The following is an 18,451-nucleotide window of genomic DNA, read 5'->3' on the forward strand; positions in this document are numbered from 1 at the left end:
GTCAATCATCTTGTTACAGTTAACATCCCTAACATTTAATTTAATTTAACTTCCTACCGTCTTGGAGAGAAAAGAAGTAGCACATTGCTCTGCCAGTCACAGGTCTTTCATGTCAAAAACTCTGCTCAAATTTTCTGCTGATGCATTTAAAAGTTAAAAATAACCATGTTTGTATTTTTTTTTAACACGTTTTATTTGTGTTTGTAGTTCTGAACCGAATCCTTTCCCAAAATGCAATGTATTGTGGGCAATATTAGCCGTTAGAGTGTGCACGGATCCACACTTCAAAAATCTACCTAAAAAAAGTAGACCATCCGGGGACTTTTGGCGTACTATGCTTTGGGACACACTTATTGTAATGTCAAATACTATTTAGGATGGATAGTATGAACATTGGGACCCAAGGAGAGATTCAACGTTAATTGATTTAATTTGTTGGACTTTATATGACCGATTAAACCGTTTCAGTAAAATGAATCGGAATTCAGAGCAGGGGGGAAAGGGTCGTTTAAGACGAACCAATTCTTGAATCGCTTGAATGACTCAGATTCATACGAGCGTGTTTTGCTATAAAGCTGTGAAAACAATATATAACCACGCCGTGTTGTGTCACACTAAATCACTTGTTGGAAAAAGTAACTTGTTTTCGTAAATGCTACACAATTTGCAATACAGCTGGCATACTGTTAAACTACAGTTCGCGGTTTTTATGATTAATTCATGACCAACAACATAAAAAAATATATTTAAAGTACCGTACTGCTCTGTTTAGGACACTCTCCTGACCAGCATCCATAACGTCAAACTTGGGCGTCGCTAAACTCGTCACTTTTCACCTTTTTTTGAACATTTGTTGACCGATGGCGCTTACTGGAAATGCCATGCATGCGAACGCTGCAGTTCAGAACTGACCATTCTCGGCTCATTTGAATCGGTCTGATTGGAAAAGTGTTCGCGATTCATTTTGAATCATTCATGTGATTCAATCGATCAAATCGTTCGCGGCTAAAAAAAAAAACCTAGTAAAATCACATGTAGCAGCCTATACCATATTGATACACATGAATACACAGACAAACAATAAATTCATAAATAAATAAAAATGCTGCTTCCAAAGAATCTTTTGTTGCTGTTTTTCAAAATCATAAAAAAATAGTTGTTATTCGAGCTCTGCACATTATTATGAAGAACAGCGTGTACATGGGCATGCACTTGAGATGTTGACCCAGTAACGAGTAGTCACATGTTGTAGTGCTCATGCTCAGTCTTTTCCTCTTAAGATAATATTTCCTGTACGTAGAAGATACACTTGATGACAGTGTTGTTTATCTTTGAAACTGTGGTGCTGCCATGAGCTCAATTTAAGTGTACAATCTGGAAAGATCCATTTGAAGAGCATCACAGAACAAGCTGGAATCAACCAAATGAATGACTCACCTGACCAAATATTCACATTATCATCTTTGTGTTGATTTTGAGTAGCACATAGTCTGTATAATCCAGCCTGATCGGAAATAGGAAATTCCTTTCCTATCATTTAATCAGCATTATGACAGCTGACAGACACAATGCTATCTGGTCTTCTTTTCCTTACGTAATTCTTAGTGTCTTTTACCCCTTCCCCTAAAACATGTGGTCTCTTGTGTGAATTCTGATCTGAAAGCATTCTTCCCATTTCTCTCTCACACTCTGTCACATTTTATCTCTTCCGACATACTATCTCATTCTGACTGCAACCAGACAACAGAAGTGAAGGTGCAGGAAAGAAAAGCCAGATAAAAACTGTTTATTTACTGACAGTAATCCACATTTTGTGTTTTTTGCCCTTTTCACCATATTGTTCGCACACTCTAACAGAGTTTTGTGATCACATAACAGTTTTAAACCTCTGCCTTATAATTAAAGGTGGGCAAGACTTCTTGTTTTTAAAAAAATAGCTTAAACCAAGCCGGCCTTAGTTAAATCAAGGTGGTCTCAGCCGGACTATAGCTGTCAAGTGCCCAAAAACCCTGAGTTTTTGTTTTGGGGAGTTATTTTTTTGAGATCCATTAGAAAATACTATAACATTTAAACTTAAAAAAATAATAATTAAATATTCTTTATAAATCTCTTATCTGTTTAGTCCAATACTGCATCACTTCAAAATTCACATCTTGTCTTGTTACAAATTACATTCCATTTGTGAAACTGAATAAGTAGATCAAATCTGTAATTTCTATACATAAGGTGTCATATACTGTAGGGGTTTTATTTATGTCACATCATAGACAAAACCTGTGAGATGGACACTACCACTAGTCTTACTTTGAAGACATTTTTTCGGAGCAGTTCAAGGTGTAAAACCCAATTTGCTTGTTTTGTTCTCCTTTGAGGAGCTAGACAGGATTTAGTTTGAACTTTGTTCGCTTGATGGTGTCACTATGACGGTCCAGCAGTTGGTCTGTTGAGGAACTCTTGAATCTCTCTGTTCAGCTGCTCATTGCGCACAAGTGCTTCATCTCTGCTGCGCTCTGCATTGCGTAGTAAGATCTCTAATGCTGCTTTGCAGCGTCGCTCTGCCTCTAGTGCTGCCTGCAACTCTGCCACTGTAGCACTGAGCTCTTTGTTCTTCTGCTGGAGACTGAAGGTACAAACACACACACAAATCATAATAAGAAAAGTCACTTGAGCACCACATCAGCACATTAGAATGATTTCTGAAGGATCATGTGACACTGAACACTTGAGTAATTCTTCAGTAATGCTGAAAATTGAGCTTTGCATCATAGGGATAAATTACATCTTTAAATATATCAAATAGAAAACAGTTATTTTACACTGTAATTGAAGAGTTCAGATGCAAAACCAGCTAAAAACCATCTTGGTCAAAAATGAGATAATAATGAGATATGAATGCTCTTGACACATATTATATGTCCATTAAATACTTTTACTTCAAACTCAGTAAAATCCCAGCCTCAGCCCAATCAGAAGTACCAGTACTTACATAGAAACCTATACAACTGAGACCGATAAAAATGCATTTTTTAAAGAAAGACGTCAGATGGATTTAGCGACTTTTGCATCTGAACTCTTCAATTAAAAAAACATTTTTATTGTATTTTTAATCAAATAAATGCAGCCCTGGTGAGTATTAGTGACTTCTGGATTTTAATCAATACATTTTATTAATTGGAAAAAGTCAATCAAATGACCTAGATCCCTGCCACAATAAGGTGTTTGGAGGTGTTGCTAGATGGTTTCTAGACTGTTCTATGTGGTTATTATGAAAATCTGACCTTTTCTGTTTTTCAGTGCTATAATCGGGTCCCCAGTGCATCTACCAACCCAGAAAATGTGAAAAAGGACAACCCAGTAACTTTGTTTTGGTAAGCCTTTCTCTGCAAGCATGTAAAAACATGAGCCGCTCAGATTTCGCTCCTCCGGTGAGGTAGCAAGGGGATCTTATAATAATATTACCACCCCTTAATCTGCACGTTTCCACCCGCGGCGCTGCCATTCTGTTTTTTTAAGTGACAACAGTGTACCAGCTCTAACGTCATTGCAAAAGTTTGAGGAAAGCATGCTAACTGTTCTGTCATTGGCTGCACAGACGAGCACAGACAACACTATTTAGAGTCCCAGCCTCAGATGAGACAAGAAAGCAGCGGATTTATTGATATATTTACTGTATATTACTCTGCTGCCACACAGATCTAATATAAACATGCAATTTTTCTCCATTATATGGAGAAGAATCCTGAAATGTTTCCTCAAAAACATTAAGGAAGAAAGACATAAACATCTTGGATGACAAGGGGGTGAGTACATTATGTGTAAATTTTTTTTTTGGAAGTGAACTACTCCTTTAAAGAGCTCACCCCCAATACTCCTTGACATTCTGGTCCCTTGATGTGGCCCAGAGCCCTCCTTCAATGTTAGTGTAAGTCCATTTTATTTTATGGCATGCAAAAATCTATGCCTAAAGTTTGTTTGTTCAAATCCCTGACCCTTAGCATGACAAATAACGAACACACTTGTATTGGGCCATACCTGTTGATGATGTTCGTTGAGTCTGTGTTTTCTGATTGAGGTGCATTGTTTTTCTGTACAGCAGGTGCTGTAGGGGCCGCTGACTTCTCTCTGCTCACAGCTGCCGGATTCACCTCAAGGCTCTGCCGAGGTTTGGGCAAGGGCATAGTGCTCTGTGCCTGTGTTTTTGTAGCATCTACCGGTTTGTCTACAACATCGCTAGCTGTCTTATGCAAGCCTTTGTTTTCTGTGTCCTTTTGTCCCTCCACTTGTCCTTCCTTTTCATTTTTCTGCACTCCAGAAAATAGTGTCACTTTCTGAAAGTCGAGTAACTTAAAGATGTCCTCTGACAATGTTTTCTCTTCGTTCTCGTTAAAGCTCTCGGGGAACCTGCTCCAGCGTTCCCAAGAAGGCTCACGGCCTGTTTTTCCCACTGGCGGGCAGCTCAAGCTGGGTAGAGTTTGCGTCCTTTTTCTGGGGCTTTCGGGCCACGCTTCCGTCGTGGACAAAAACGGAGAGGAAGGAGAAAGAGGTGTGCCTTCTGATCCCGTCTCAGATGACCACAGGTCCTTCCTCTCTTCCTCAGGTGTGTCCATTTCTTCTTCTTCAGGAGATTCAGACAGGGAGGATACCTCACACTTTGGGAGAAGAGTGATGCAATCGGTTAAGAGATACAGGTGTGAAAGTAACACAGTGACAGCTTCAAACAAACGCAAACTTGCGTGTACATCAAATATGACTAACAAAAATGATAAACAAAACTTTTCCAGCTTGTTTTTAAAATAAATTGCGTTATTAGTAATATACCATCTAAATTCTTAAATGCTCTGAAGAAAATGTAAAAATTGTTTAGGTGAATATTTTAAAAATGATCAAATATTTCAGAATTTTGAAGATATTGGCAAGCATAAGGCCAAATTTATATTTAACCTTTTTTATACATTACCGTTCAAAACTTTGGGGTAAATAAGAGCGTTTTGAAAGACATCAATACTTTTATTCAGTAAAGACACATAAATTGATGAAATGTGATGGTGAAGACATTATAATGTTGAAAAAAGTTTCTATTTCAAATAAATTCCTAGAAAAAATGTATCAGTTTCCACAAAAATAAGATTTCTTAAACACAAAGTCAGCATAGTAAAGTGATTTTTGAAGGATCATGTGACTGGAGTAATGGCTGCTGAAAATTCAGTTTCGCCATCACAGAAATAAATTACGTTTTAAAATATAAGTGACCCTGGACCACAAAACCCGTTGTAAGTAGCACATTGTATATTTGTAGCAATAGCCAACAATGCATTATTGTATGGGTCAAAATTATCGATGTTTCTTTTATGCCAAAAATCATTATGTAAAGATCATTTTCCATGAAGATTTTTTTATCGTAAATATATCAAAACTTAATTTGTGATTAGTAATATGCATTGCTAAGAACTTTAAAGGCGATTTTCTGAATATTTAGATTTTTCAAATAGTTGTATCTTGGCCAAATATTGTCCTAACAAACCATACATCAATAGAAAGCTTATTTATTCAGCTTTCAGATGATATATAAATCTCAATTTTAAAAAATGTACCCTTATGACTGGTTTTGTGGTTCAGGGTCACATAATAAAACTGAAAACAGTTCATATTATATTATTTCACAACATTACAGATTCACTGTATTTTTGAACAAATAAATCCAGTCTTGGCGAAAGAGATACTTCTTTCAAAATCGTACTGACCCCAATTTGTTGAATGGTATATTTAAAATGTTGGATTTGTAGGATTTCATTATTTAAGAATTTTCCAGGCATACAAATCACCATTTTAAAATAGTCTGATATTTGCAAGTTTTCTGTGAATGTGCTTCTGAATACAGCTGTTTTTTACGTGATTAGTACCTCTGCAGACTCCCAGCCCACAAAGCTGCGAGGGTTACTGTTCTTCTTGCTTTTGTTTTTCTTGCTTGGAAGAGGAGATGGCAGCATGTCTTTAGAGGGTGGGAAAAGCAGCTCATGGTGTCTGATCATTACCGTCATTACCTTCTGTATCATGGGTGTTCCTGTGTACATGAGGTGAGAACAGTGATCACGGCTACAATGTGTTAACCATAAACACCATACTTGAATTCTCATTCTTACTCACTGCAGTTCAGGTTAAATATCCCATAAACAACCAATCAATTTTTTTTCTGTTTGATGTTATGTTTCCTGTCAACACAGGAAGTTGTGAGTGTGATATGTCAACTTTTTTTAAATACAGCTAGTAGCCCTTAGTTTAAAACATACTACTCATCTGTTGAGCTAAACTGGAATAGCATAAAGCATGAAAAGTAGTGCAGAAAAAGTAGTATTCTAGTATGCCATGATGTGCTTCTTTCTTGAACAGGGACATTCTCATTCTAGAGAGCATTTTATTGGACAAAAATAATAAAAACTGGAGCAAGAAATTATGTCATTAATATTTTGGGTTCATTTTTTTCTAGAAAAGACTGTAAAATATTGTCTGCTTAATATGTATATTGCTATATCTGAACAGACATGGACTAAAAGACATATTTTGAATTCATAGTGTATTTTAAAAACAATATCAGTTACACAGAACATAAAGTTGTAAAGAAATTATGTTTCTTGAGGAAAACATTTTTCTCCATATTGTGGACTTCTATGCCCATGAATTTGAACTTGTAGGACAATATGTTGGAGGAGATTTTTGACATATTTTAACTCCACTGACCCAGATTATACAGAGTTTACATGCGTGTCACAGAGAATATACAAGACGAGCATTTGATGTTAAAAGTATATAAACTGTTAATTTGTTTTTAAAAAATAACCGATCGTTTTGCTAGATAAGACCCTTCTTTCTCGGGTGGGATCGGTTAGAGCCTTTTGAAGCTGCACTCAATGGATCCACAAGTCTACTTTATGGAGAAAAATTCTGGAATGTTTTCCTCAAGAAACTATTACTTTGACTGAGGAAAGAAAGACACGAACATCTTGGATGTCAAGGGGGTGAGTAAGTTATTTGTAAATTTTTGTTCTGGAAGTGAACTTCTCCTAAAATGTTTTATTCATCTTAGGATGACAACTGACCCTTCATCATACTGATGGCGTCCTCCACTTGCGGTTTGAACAGGTTCACTCCCATCACCGTGGCCAGATTCTCAACACTCATCTTATTCACCTTTGAGTTTTGTTGGACCTCAAAAAGGAATCTGCAATAAAAAAAAAAAAAATGGATATACCAATGTCAGCAGGGTATCTGCAGGATTTTTAAAATCAAATGTAAGACTTTTTAAGACTTTTTTGAGACCTGGACAAATACAATTAATAACATAGCAGGGTAGGGCAATGTCTATATGGTGACATATTAAACTGTAAAATGGGTGTAAAAAGAATGATTTACAGTTCTGCTACAGGTTTTCACAAAATGATAAACTTCACATTTCAGCCTTTAAATTATTTTTAAGAAATGGGATGAGTCAAAAGTATCAATTATTATAATAATTGAAACTATTATCAATCAATTATATTCGTTTAATAAAATAATACATCTTATATATATATATATATATATATATATATATATATATATATATAGGATATATAGGATCTTAGTGTCTTAATTGTTCAGATTTTTGAAATGCATTAGCTTGTTGTATCCGTCAGTTCACATTTACAAAAATAAAAAAAAGCATTGATTTTCGCACTGGTCTGAAAACTATGGAAGCCTGTTTCTGCCACTGAATAAAGTATAAAAAAGTTTATTACAACTTTTTATCTCCCAATTCTGACTTTATTTCTCAGAATTATGACTTTAATTCTCAAAATTGCATGTTTATTTCTCAGAATTACAAGTTTATGTCTTGCAATTCTGACTTTATAACTTGCAATTGCGAGTTTATATAACACAATTCTGACTATATAACTCACAATTGTGAGTTTATATCACACAGTTCTGACTTTATAATTTGCAACTGCAAGTTTATATCACAATTCAGAGGAAGTCTGGAATTGTGAGTTTGTATCACGCAATTCTGAAACACAATTCGATGTAAACTCGCAATTACAAGAAAAAAGTTAGAATTGTGAGATAAAAGTCATAATTACCTTTTTTTATTTTTTATTCAGTAGCGGAAACAGACTTCCGTAAAAAACAACAGAAGGGCTTGCAAAAACAGTAATGCAAATTCTATCTCAGCAAATAGGTCACACTTTTGGAACGGCAGAAATATAGTGGTAAGACCTGTACACAAAGCAATGTAGGACATAACTTTGAAACGTGCAGTGCTTATATTTATTCACTGAAATCATAACCTTGTGAAGTTTAATTATAAAGCTATATTGCAATTATTTTTTCTTCCCATCCCCAAGTTTTAGACCTCTTGAAATCTGATGCAATCAAATGTAAGACTGTTAGGCCCAGTTTCACAGACAGGGCTTCGGTTAAACCAGGATTGGGCCGTAGTTCAATTAGGACATTTAAGTAGCTTTTATAAATATACCGGGGTGTGCATCTTGAGACAAAACAATGAATCTGACATATTCTTTCAGTTGAAACAGCCCAGACATGCATTTTAGCCTGGGACTTGGTTTAAGCCTTGTCTATGAAACCCGGGGTTAAAGACTTAATTTAGGACTTGGGGAATCCTTGTCCAATACTTGTACAGCATCTAATCGGTTTTCCCTCTTATAAGGACTCGTACCTGCAGACGTAACTCAGGAGGTTGTAGTTCACTTTTGGCAGAATGCTGATTTGTTGCTCCAGCTTTTCTTTGCCCTGGGATTGATCAGATTGCAGTTAGTCAAAGAATCATGACTCATCTGATATACTGTCTTTGTGAATGTGTTTCTTACAGCTGCAGTGGCGGCATCCAGCATGAGAGTGCTGTCAAGGAAGTCCTGATACTGAGTCCAGGGCACAACAGGTTCAGGAAGCTCTCTGAGGTACAACTTAAGTAAGGACGCCACCGTGTGGACATCAGTGTCACTACAGGCAGAAGGTACGAACAAATAAAGTATAAATTCGACACTGTCTTTACAGTCTAATCGTCTTTGCAGTCAGAAAGGATGACAATGAAATGCAAAAACAGTTGCTTGTTAAATGAATATGTGCATGTGCTCAATGGCAAGAACTCTGTTAGTCAGGACAGGATGTGGCTCAGCCGCAGATCATCAGTGTATGCCAGGTTCCTCTGAAATAGTGTTCTTTTGTATTTCTCTTTCTCTATCTCTCATGCTGTTGCACGTCCCCTCTCTTTCTAATTCTCTTTCTCTCTCTCATACACATCTAGTTCAATCTTTCTGGGTCATACTCTTTACCTATGCTACTTCCTCAAAATAGCAGTGAAGACTTAGCATCGCCATAAATGGTCATACAGAGTGTGGTTATCCACATAAAAGCAACATTCGCATGCAAAGACTGCAAATTTAACAGTCTGGAAACCAATGGTCACAAAAGCAGGTACAAAAAAATCATATGAAATTAAACTTTTAGTAGATTGTGGTTATGATTTGACTGCTGGGGTTTTATATAATTATTACATTTATTTAATGCTTCACTTCACCAAACTCAGCAGTACGTAGTAATCTGAATTAAATAAAAATTAAATAAATTAAATTAAATAAAATAAGTGATTGTATTATCTTAAATAGGCCAGCATATGCGTGTGTGTGTGTGTATATATATATATATATGTGTATATAGAGAGAGAGAGAGAGAGAGAGAGAGTCAAACCAAAAATTATTCAGACACCAGAAATAATTTTTTATATTTTTTTACTAGTGTGTGCAGGACACTGTGAGGAGAGCAACATAAAGTAAACTGTGATATATTATACCCAAAAATTCTTCATACAGTGAACTACCAGTAAAACTTATTTGGGACCAAAAATTGTTTCAACACTTTGACCTGACCATGTTTTTCCTAAGTGTTTTTTTCTTTAATTTCTAATGTGACCTGTTTACACCACAGAATAAAAAAATTAGGCATTGCTTGGTAATTGATCAAGAAAGTATTGATTGTTGTGTAAATATTGTAATGCTAACAGTTGTTTGAATTTTTGTTGATTGTAATCCATTACATACCTTAATAACTACGTATGTTATCTGACATTATCAAGATGAATATGTTCTGACAGTTTGCTTCTGAGATCTTGTCATATTCTATTACCATTTGCTAAACTAAATAATAAAATGTGATAATGTGAGAAATGTTGAAGGTGTCTGAATAAATTCTGGTTTGACTGTTTATATACCATTGACTATGTATATAAAATTCAAAAGTCTGGGAAAAGGAACAGGAATAAATACATTAAATTGTCACATTTATCAAAAGGAAAGGTAAATATATTTGTACAATTATTAATTTATTTCGAATTAATGCTGCTCTTTTCAGCTTTCTATTCAGCAAAGAATCCTGTTTCCACAAAAATATTAAGCAGCCCAACTGTTTTTAACATTGATAATAATATGAAATATTTCTTGAGCAGCAAATCATCATATTAGAATGATTTCTAAAAATTCAGCTTTGTCATCATAGAAATACACTATTATTTTAAAACCTGTTAAAACAGAAAACAGTTATTTTAAATTATAATAACAATTCACAATATTTCTGTTTTTACTATATTTTGTACTCTCCTGTACTTTATTTGATCAAATAAATGCAGCCTTGGTAAGCGTAAGTGACTTCAAAAACATTAAAAAAATCTTACAGACTCCAAACGTCTGAATGGTAGTGTGCAATGGTAATATCATGGTATTCTTTGAAGTACATTATAAATGTCATGGTAGATGAATGTAGTAAGTATTAAGTAGATTGGCATGTATCAATATTACCACCATGTCAATACTGGACTATGGTACCATCACAATACTTTCTGTAAACGATATGCTTTATTCAGATGAGTTCTCTACACCATCCTTGAGCCATTTCACACAGATTTACACATGTGAAGTTTTACCTGGGGAATGAGGGTCTTTCTCCGGCATCAAAGGCCTCTCTGAACTGTTTGACCTGGTTGTCCTGTCCTGGCAGGCGAAAGATGCCCTCCTCAAGCAGGCCGTGCTCTCTGATAAATTCAGCACACTTTTCCACCAGGATGGGCACCAGACGAGACCCGAATTTCTTCTCATACACCATGATGTCTGGAAGGCTCTTCCCAAATACTTCAAAGAGAGAAACATAACCATATTATTGAATAGCAGTGGAGGCCTATGGATTCATATAACTGAATAGGACACCGTTTGGACATTATACATTTGAGTTCTAGTAAACAAGAGCCTATTTATATGTAAAATAAATAATGTCTCTCTGAAACAACTTATCCGTATTTATTTTTAACAGTTTTTTTAGCCAACTGTTTTATTTATTTAACATTATTCATTACATTATGTTGTGTTTTAGGGTTAAAGGAAATGTCTGTAAACTTAAGGTCCTGGCAGATTTTTTATCCTTTTAAGAACCTCCTAAATCTACAGCGAACTTTATAAACAAATTTATATTGTTTATTTGCATGCCAAACAATAGATACCTCCATTGGAGCGTGATCCGATGGCTTTGCGAATGGAGCGCACCCATTCTTCCATCTCGCTCTGACTGGACGCCATGAGAACATAGGCATCCCGTTCCCGATCTGTAATGCTACCTGCAGCATCAGGGAAACAATAACTCTATGATTTTGCCCTCCAGCATATACAATAGTAGCTCATGAGATCTTATACACTGTAAACAACTTGTAGAGATAGCAGGCTTGTGATATAAGACTAAATTAAAAAGACTTACCTGGGATGATCTCAAACAGGAATTTATCATCTGTATTTGATGGCAGCTCATTAACTTGGCATGAAAACAAAGGTATTGTTCCCTGAGATCAGAATGAGATGAGAGGGAATAGTTACAGTCTGAGTGGGAAATAATCTAGTAAATAGTATATAAATTGGTAAAATAAAATTTGTAATAAAAACATAAACATAAAAGCAAAATATAAATGGTATAAAATGCATTAAAATACATAAATATAAATAAAACCAAATTTAACATTTGTAGGAAAAAAAACACATTACGATTACGTTACTGGTTTTGAATGTCAGTATCAGTTTGGAAGCATTTACATGACATACAAACAGAGTCAAAAGTCTGAGACCACTCTGAAAATCTACAATTTAAGATATACATTAAACCTGGAAATAAACAAAAGAAAAAGATTCTGAATTACAGAAAGTAATATTATGATGTAAAATGAAGAGAAAATACTTCAGATTATGGATAACATGATTATAGCATGACCAAATACTAAAATTTAGTTATTTAACTGATAGGACTGGCATTGCATAAAATTAGAAATTCCAAGAGATCTAGACAGAAAAAAAGAAAATAGTATGCAATAAAAATATTAAAATTTCATAATGTTTCTATTACTCATGGTTGATTGTCTCCTACCTGGACAGCACTTTCTCTGTCATCTTTATGGTATGTAAGGACGTTTCCTCTCAGCACAAAGAAGCGCATCTGCCAGTTCTTTACAATGGATCTCTGCTTCTTCAGCCAGCCTGTTTTCAGTGGTTTCTCCATGGATCTTTTAAAACCAGTGTGAGTGGATCCAGGACTCCCTTCCCCTGGCATAACACTCTTGGAGCGAGCTGAGGTGGAAACCGATAAAAACCAAGCAAAAAATAAGATACAAACACGCAAACGAGTCAGAGACTTGCTGAAAATGAAATCACCTGTAGGTGATTTCTAACTCTATTTTTATATCAAGAGAACATCATGCGTGTAGTGTGGTGATGACAGCGGGTAACTGTCTAAAACCGGCAGCTTCCTGCATGACAAATGTCTGCAGACTGGCTGTGATTGTCCTAATGCTAAAGAAAATGAACTGCTGTGACTTTAGGGCAGTTCTGCGAGGAACAACACCATTGACTTAAGCAGAAACGGCTTTCGATGACACTGTGCAATGGATTGTTTGCTAGGTCAAAAGGGTATTATTGGATTTTGACTCTTTCCCACATAAGTTTGAGAACTGAAACATCAAAGAGGAACATTTTACTGTTCTGAGGCTGCCCTTTTATACCTTGAGAAATCTAATGAAGTTCACCATTATGTTTCTTTTTAAGAATCAACCTTGATATTTATGTTTATTTATGTTTATTTAGACCTTTATGTATAGAAATAAAAATGACATTGTCGACATATAACAGGCACAGAGCTTTAAGATTTCTAAGGATATAGCTTGGACAATTCAAGACATAATTTAAACCTGGAAATAAACCAAATAATAAATAAATAAATACGATTTTGGATAACAATCATTACTTTTAATGATAACATGTTTTAACATGTTACTAACATGAATAACATGTTAATAGCACGATTAGCCTGTTGTTAGCATGTTGTAACATGATTATCATGATGTTAGCATGCTTTAGCATGATTATGATATGTGATATGTTTCTAGCCTGGTTTTCATGTTACTAACATGATTAACATGTTAGCATGTTGTTAACATGATTAACACATTGTTAGTATGATTAGCATGTTGTTGCGTGTTGCTAACGTGTTTCTGTCATGTTTAACATGTTGCTAACATGTTTTTTTTTTTTTACATGATTAGCATATGCTAACATGTTTTAAACATGATAAAGATGTTGATGGCATGTTTGTAGCATGTTTCCAGCATGATTAACATGTTGTTATCATATTTCGAATCTAATTTTCATGTTGTTAGCATGATTAACATTTTGATTAACATGATTAACATGTTGTTAGCATGTTGCTAGTCTCGCTAGACTTAGTCTAGGATAGTCTTTAAGTTTTGTTAGTGACAGACAGCTTAAACCAGGCGGGCCCAAACTCGGTCCTGGAGGGCCGTTGTCCTGCAGAGTTTAGCTCCAACCTGGCTGAAACAGCTAATCAAGCTCTTAGGCATACTAGAAACTTCCTGACAGGTGTGTTGAGGCAAGTTGGAGCTAAACTCTGCAGGACACCGGCCCTCCAGGACCAAGTTTGGGCACCCCTGGCTTGAACACTCTAACCCCGGTTTCATAGACAAGGCTTAATTCTAGTCTCAGACTTAAATGCATGTCTGGGCTGTTTTACCTGAAAGAAACTTACGTATCTCAAAATATCACCAGTAATGTTTTTTTCTAAGGCAAGTTTACTTAAGATACTTAAATGTCCTAATTGAACTATGGCTTAAACCCTGGTTAAATCTAAGGTCTATATAAATTTTGACCCCCTCAATGCAAGTCTGTGTGAAAACCATAACTTCAGACCAGTCTGAATAATATGATGGCTGTAGCTTTAAATCTCTAGGAGGAGGTACTGACTACATTTTGGCTCAGAAGAAAAAGAAGAATAAACTTTCATATTTATGTGAATATTTGGCTTTGAAAAAAACTTAAACCAACCTAAGGTGGTTTGCTGGTTTTAGCAGGTCTCCTAGCCTGGTCAAATTGTTCTGTTGGGCGGTTTCAGAGTGGTTTTGGACACTTTTCCACTAGTTAGGCTCGGAGACCAGATTGCTGGCAAGGTAAACCAGTTACAACCATCTTACACGAGCGAAACATGACCAGCATTTTTTTTTTTTTTTCGTCAGTAGAAAGTAAATATCCAAATATGACTTTGATTACAGGCTTGATTGTAAGTGTCTTTGCAAATTTGAGAATGGCATAAAATTAAAATATTTATATAATTTATAATTTATATAATATTTATATAATTATATTGTGATTTTTCTTTCTGGCGGTATAGCCCATAACAAAGGGAGAGTGGGGTAGAGACCCCTGTGATTGACAGATAAGAAAAACTGACATGTCCAGAGTGGCAGAAAATATGAAAACGATAAAAGCATCCCAATCGGCGTCCATCAAAGTGAGAAGCCGCTTAGTGAAGCCACAAAACACTTGACTTCATGTTGTCTCTTTGATAAAAAAGCATCTACAACAAATACATCTCTAGATAGCAACCAATCAGCAATTATCTAATTGACAAGAGATGGTGTCACCATGATTTGAGCAGCTTGGAGATTTTGTAGTCAAATGCGCTATAACCCATTGAGATCAGAGGAAAGGGCAGAAGAGAGAGAACTAAGATAAACAGGAAGTTACCAGCTCATCAGCCACAGGAAGTAGCGTTTTTGAAAGATCCCCACCTAACGTTAGCCTCTTTGGTCTATTTTGAGTAGATCTTCCCTGATGGAGAGCACGGACCACTGTTCTCTCTCCTGGACCACGGGCCCACACACATTGCCCCGCTTCAGACCTCACCCATTTCTATGACACACGCTGGGATCAGGGGAAGGGAAGAGAGTAGGTTCAATCTCCCCGTGACTTACCAAGGAGATCATAGCAGAGATGCAAGAAGCTGTTTGCGTCAGGCAGAGTGCTTCTGCGTCAGACTTAAGTCTGAGACATTAGTAAAAGAGACTGCTGATCATTCACGTTCAGCAAAGCAGCTCTGCAGATGCTAAAATATGCATACTTTTTGTTCAATGCTATGTAACCATAAAATTCTAACAGCTAAAGTCAATGTTATTCCCCCGCCCCCAACCCCCCAACCCCCCCCCCAACCCTACCAATTCCTGGTTAAAAAGTCTTACTTTTTGTTTTTCACTGAACACCCTGTTTCACTCAGAGCTAAATCATTTTACAGATAAAATGGTTTGCAAATAAATATGCAATATTAAAATTCTGGCTGATAGGAAAAATCGATCATTTTTATGTCATGGATAGTATATAAAGGCTAGTATATACACTAGCAGTCAAAATATTTTGAACAGTAAAATTTTTAATGTTTGTTGTAAAACAACAGCATTGATCTGAAATAGAAATCTTTTGTGACATTTGAAATGTCTTTAATATAATTTTTAAAGCACAAATCAATTTAAAGCATCCTTGCTAAATAAACGTATTAATTTATATAACTTCTTTCAATAAAAATTATACTGACAAGCTTTTGAATAGTATAGTGTTTAATTTTACAAAAGCTTTTTATTTCAAATAAATGCTGATCTTTGGATCTTTCTATTAGTTAAAGAAAAAAATACTCAACTGTATTAAATAATAATAATAATAATTGTTTCTTGAACAGGAAATCAGCATAATAGAACGATTTCTGAAGGATCATGTGATGCTAAAGACTGGAGTAACAATGCTGAAAATGCAGCTTTAAATAAAAAGGAATAAATTACATTTTAAAATATATTCAAATAGAAAACAGTTATTTTAAATAATAAAGATATTTCACAATAGTACTGCTTTTGCCGTACTTTGGATCAAATAAAAGTAGGCTTGGTGAGCAGAAGAGAAAATCTTACTGTTTAAAAACGTTTGACCTGCAGTGTAGATGGTATATAAATGTCTGCTATTAAATTTCAAATTTTTATTTTTTTAAATCTAAATACTTCAAATAACCAAAAAATGTAAATATAAAAACAGTAATAATTTAATCATTTTAAACGAGTGAATTTGGGCATCACATCGTTAGAATATCCATTATATAATACAGAAATTCATTTTGAAAATATTAATAAAGTTAAATTTAAATTTAAACTTAAATTTTTTTTAAATTCAGAGTTAGTATTAGATGATGGCAAAAGTAACCTAAAATGTAAAAAAGGGAAATGAGCAAGCACAATTAAATATGCAGCACTGACCGATATAGATAAAACATCAACTGATATATTAAAAAAAATTAAAGAAAACTATAATACCAATATATTCTGCACTTCTAGCTATGAACACAGTTTTTGTCGACTTAAAATAAAAAAATACTAAATATCAAATATAAATGATTAATATTTTTAAAAATTGATGGCAAAAATAATCAAGATGAAAATCTGAAAAAATAAGCATTCACTTTTAAATATACAACATTGGCTGATATAGATCAAATATTGATTCATATGAGGGGAAAAACTTAACACCAACTCAATAATTGATAAAGTACCAACAATTTTTGCTGGCTTTAAAGTAGGCTGTACTAAAAGATCCTTTGAATAAATACCTAAATATCAAGCACAAATACACTTTATATAATAAAAGCAATGTAAAGCCATCAGAAAACGATCACACTGTGAGAAACACTTGCTCTCTTAACCTAGGATACTGCTGAGAGAACAGTAACCCAAGACCTTGTAATATACCACGCACAGTAGATAACTATCTAGCATTTAACAGCGTGCTCACATTTTGAGCAGAGAATGAACAAGTTTCACAAAGTGTCGCAGCGTCTTCCTGCCTGCAGCATGTGAATGTTACACACAGAGGAAATCACCAATGCTTTGCATCTCCAACAGACAGTGCACACTAACACCAGAAATGCCACGAGTCACCTCACACAACCATAAAACTGCCTCTTTTTATACTTGATCGCTCCATACAGCTGTTTGAAGTCAACTCTTAACAAGAGTTTTTTAACAACCTGGAGATTAATGAGAACATTTAGTCAAACTAGAAAGGAAGAACTACAAATAATCATGTCACAGTGACTATACAACACATGAAAAGGTGTGTCAGGGATTCAACAGTATTACAAGGAAATCACATAGCAGATGAGAAGTGCTTATGTGAATTACATAGCCTCCGGGTGAATTCTCTACACCATCACTTTATGCCACTTTCATCTGATTTACAGATACTTTACAAATCGCTCTTTTAAGTTACACTTTTAAACACATATGCACCGCCTAGTAAAGTACATTTCCTTAACATAACATGCGTCAATATAAACCAAACCTCTAGTTCCTAGTGACAGGGGCCCCGTTGTGTCAATGAATACAAAGAATCACACATAAACCTACCTGCCTGGCCAAGTGACTTTTTTTAAAACACGTAAAAAAGACTTTGACCTTTGACCACACACATAAACACACCATGCCACTCACCTATCTTGGCGGTTTCAGCTCTGAAGGTGCTGAAGTCCCAGTTGCGAGGTAGTCTCAGAGACATTTCTTCAAAATCGGACCAAAAGGTTACACACACGCAGACACACTCGCACACATTTTCTCATTCACACACACACACACAAAAACAATCACAAAACACGCAGTGAACTCTAAGAGTACATTCTTTCCAGTCAGCCCCTCTTCTTCTCTTCACTTCCTCCTTCCTCTGCTAATCTGATTCTTCTTCTTTTTTTTTTTTTACACTTCTAAACACGTTGAATCTTGCCTCTCGGCTCGCCTGCAGTGTTTGTGTCAGCAAACCAACAGTTATTTTGAAGTTCCTACATCCAGCATTTCTGTCAGGCTGTAGAGAAGCAGCAGAGCAGCAGCACTGTCATCCTTCGTACCCACAATCTTGAGCTGAGGAAGTGAGTGGCAAAGTCAAGACAGCCACAGAAAAAAATAACAGAGGTGATGAATTTTTACACAGGCGAAAATTCAGACTACAAGTGTGCAGGGTGTGCTTCAATCGATGGGTTCCCATTTTATCTCAGAGATTTGTCA

General features: G+C 35.4%; 1 protein-coding gene across 1 annotated transcript; it reads right to left on the bottom strand.

Annotated features, from left to right (window-relative positions):
* Nucleotides 1-1,770: 1,770 nt before the first annotated feature.
* Nucleotides 1,771-18,316, bottom strand: arhgap25 (Rho GTPase activating protein 25). Its single transcript, XM_051109480.1, has 11 exons — nucleotides 17,888-18,316; nucleotides 12,445-12,644; nucleotides 11,788-11,869; nucleotides 11,537-11,650; nucleotides 10,967-11,171; nucleotides 8,859-8,991; nucleotides 8,708-8,781; nucleotides 7,095-7,216; nucleotides 5,901-6,061; nucleotides 4,033-4,649; nucleotides 1,771-2,620 (listed from the first exon to the last, which is right to left on the bottom strand). Exons 1-11 carry the CDS (start codon nucleotides 17,949-17,951, stop codon nucleotides 2,419-2,421), a joined length of 1,974 nt encoding a protein of 657 aa, XP_050965437.1. The 5' UTR covers nucleotides 17,952-18,316; the 3' UTR covers nucleotides 1,771-2,418.
* Between the last annotated feature and the right edge of the window lie 135 nt (nucleotides 18,317-18,451).

This window comes from Labeo rohita, chromosome 5 (genome assembly GCF_022985175.1).
Source record: "Labeo rohita strain BAU-BD-2019 chromosome 5, IGBB_LRoh.1.0, whole genome shotgun sequence".
In the NCBI taxonomy this organism is placed as follows: Eukaryota; Metazoa; Chordata; class Actinopteri; order Cypriniformes; family Cyprinidae; genus Labeo; species Labeo rohita.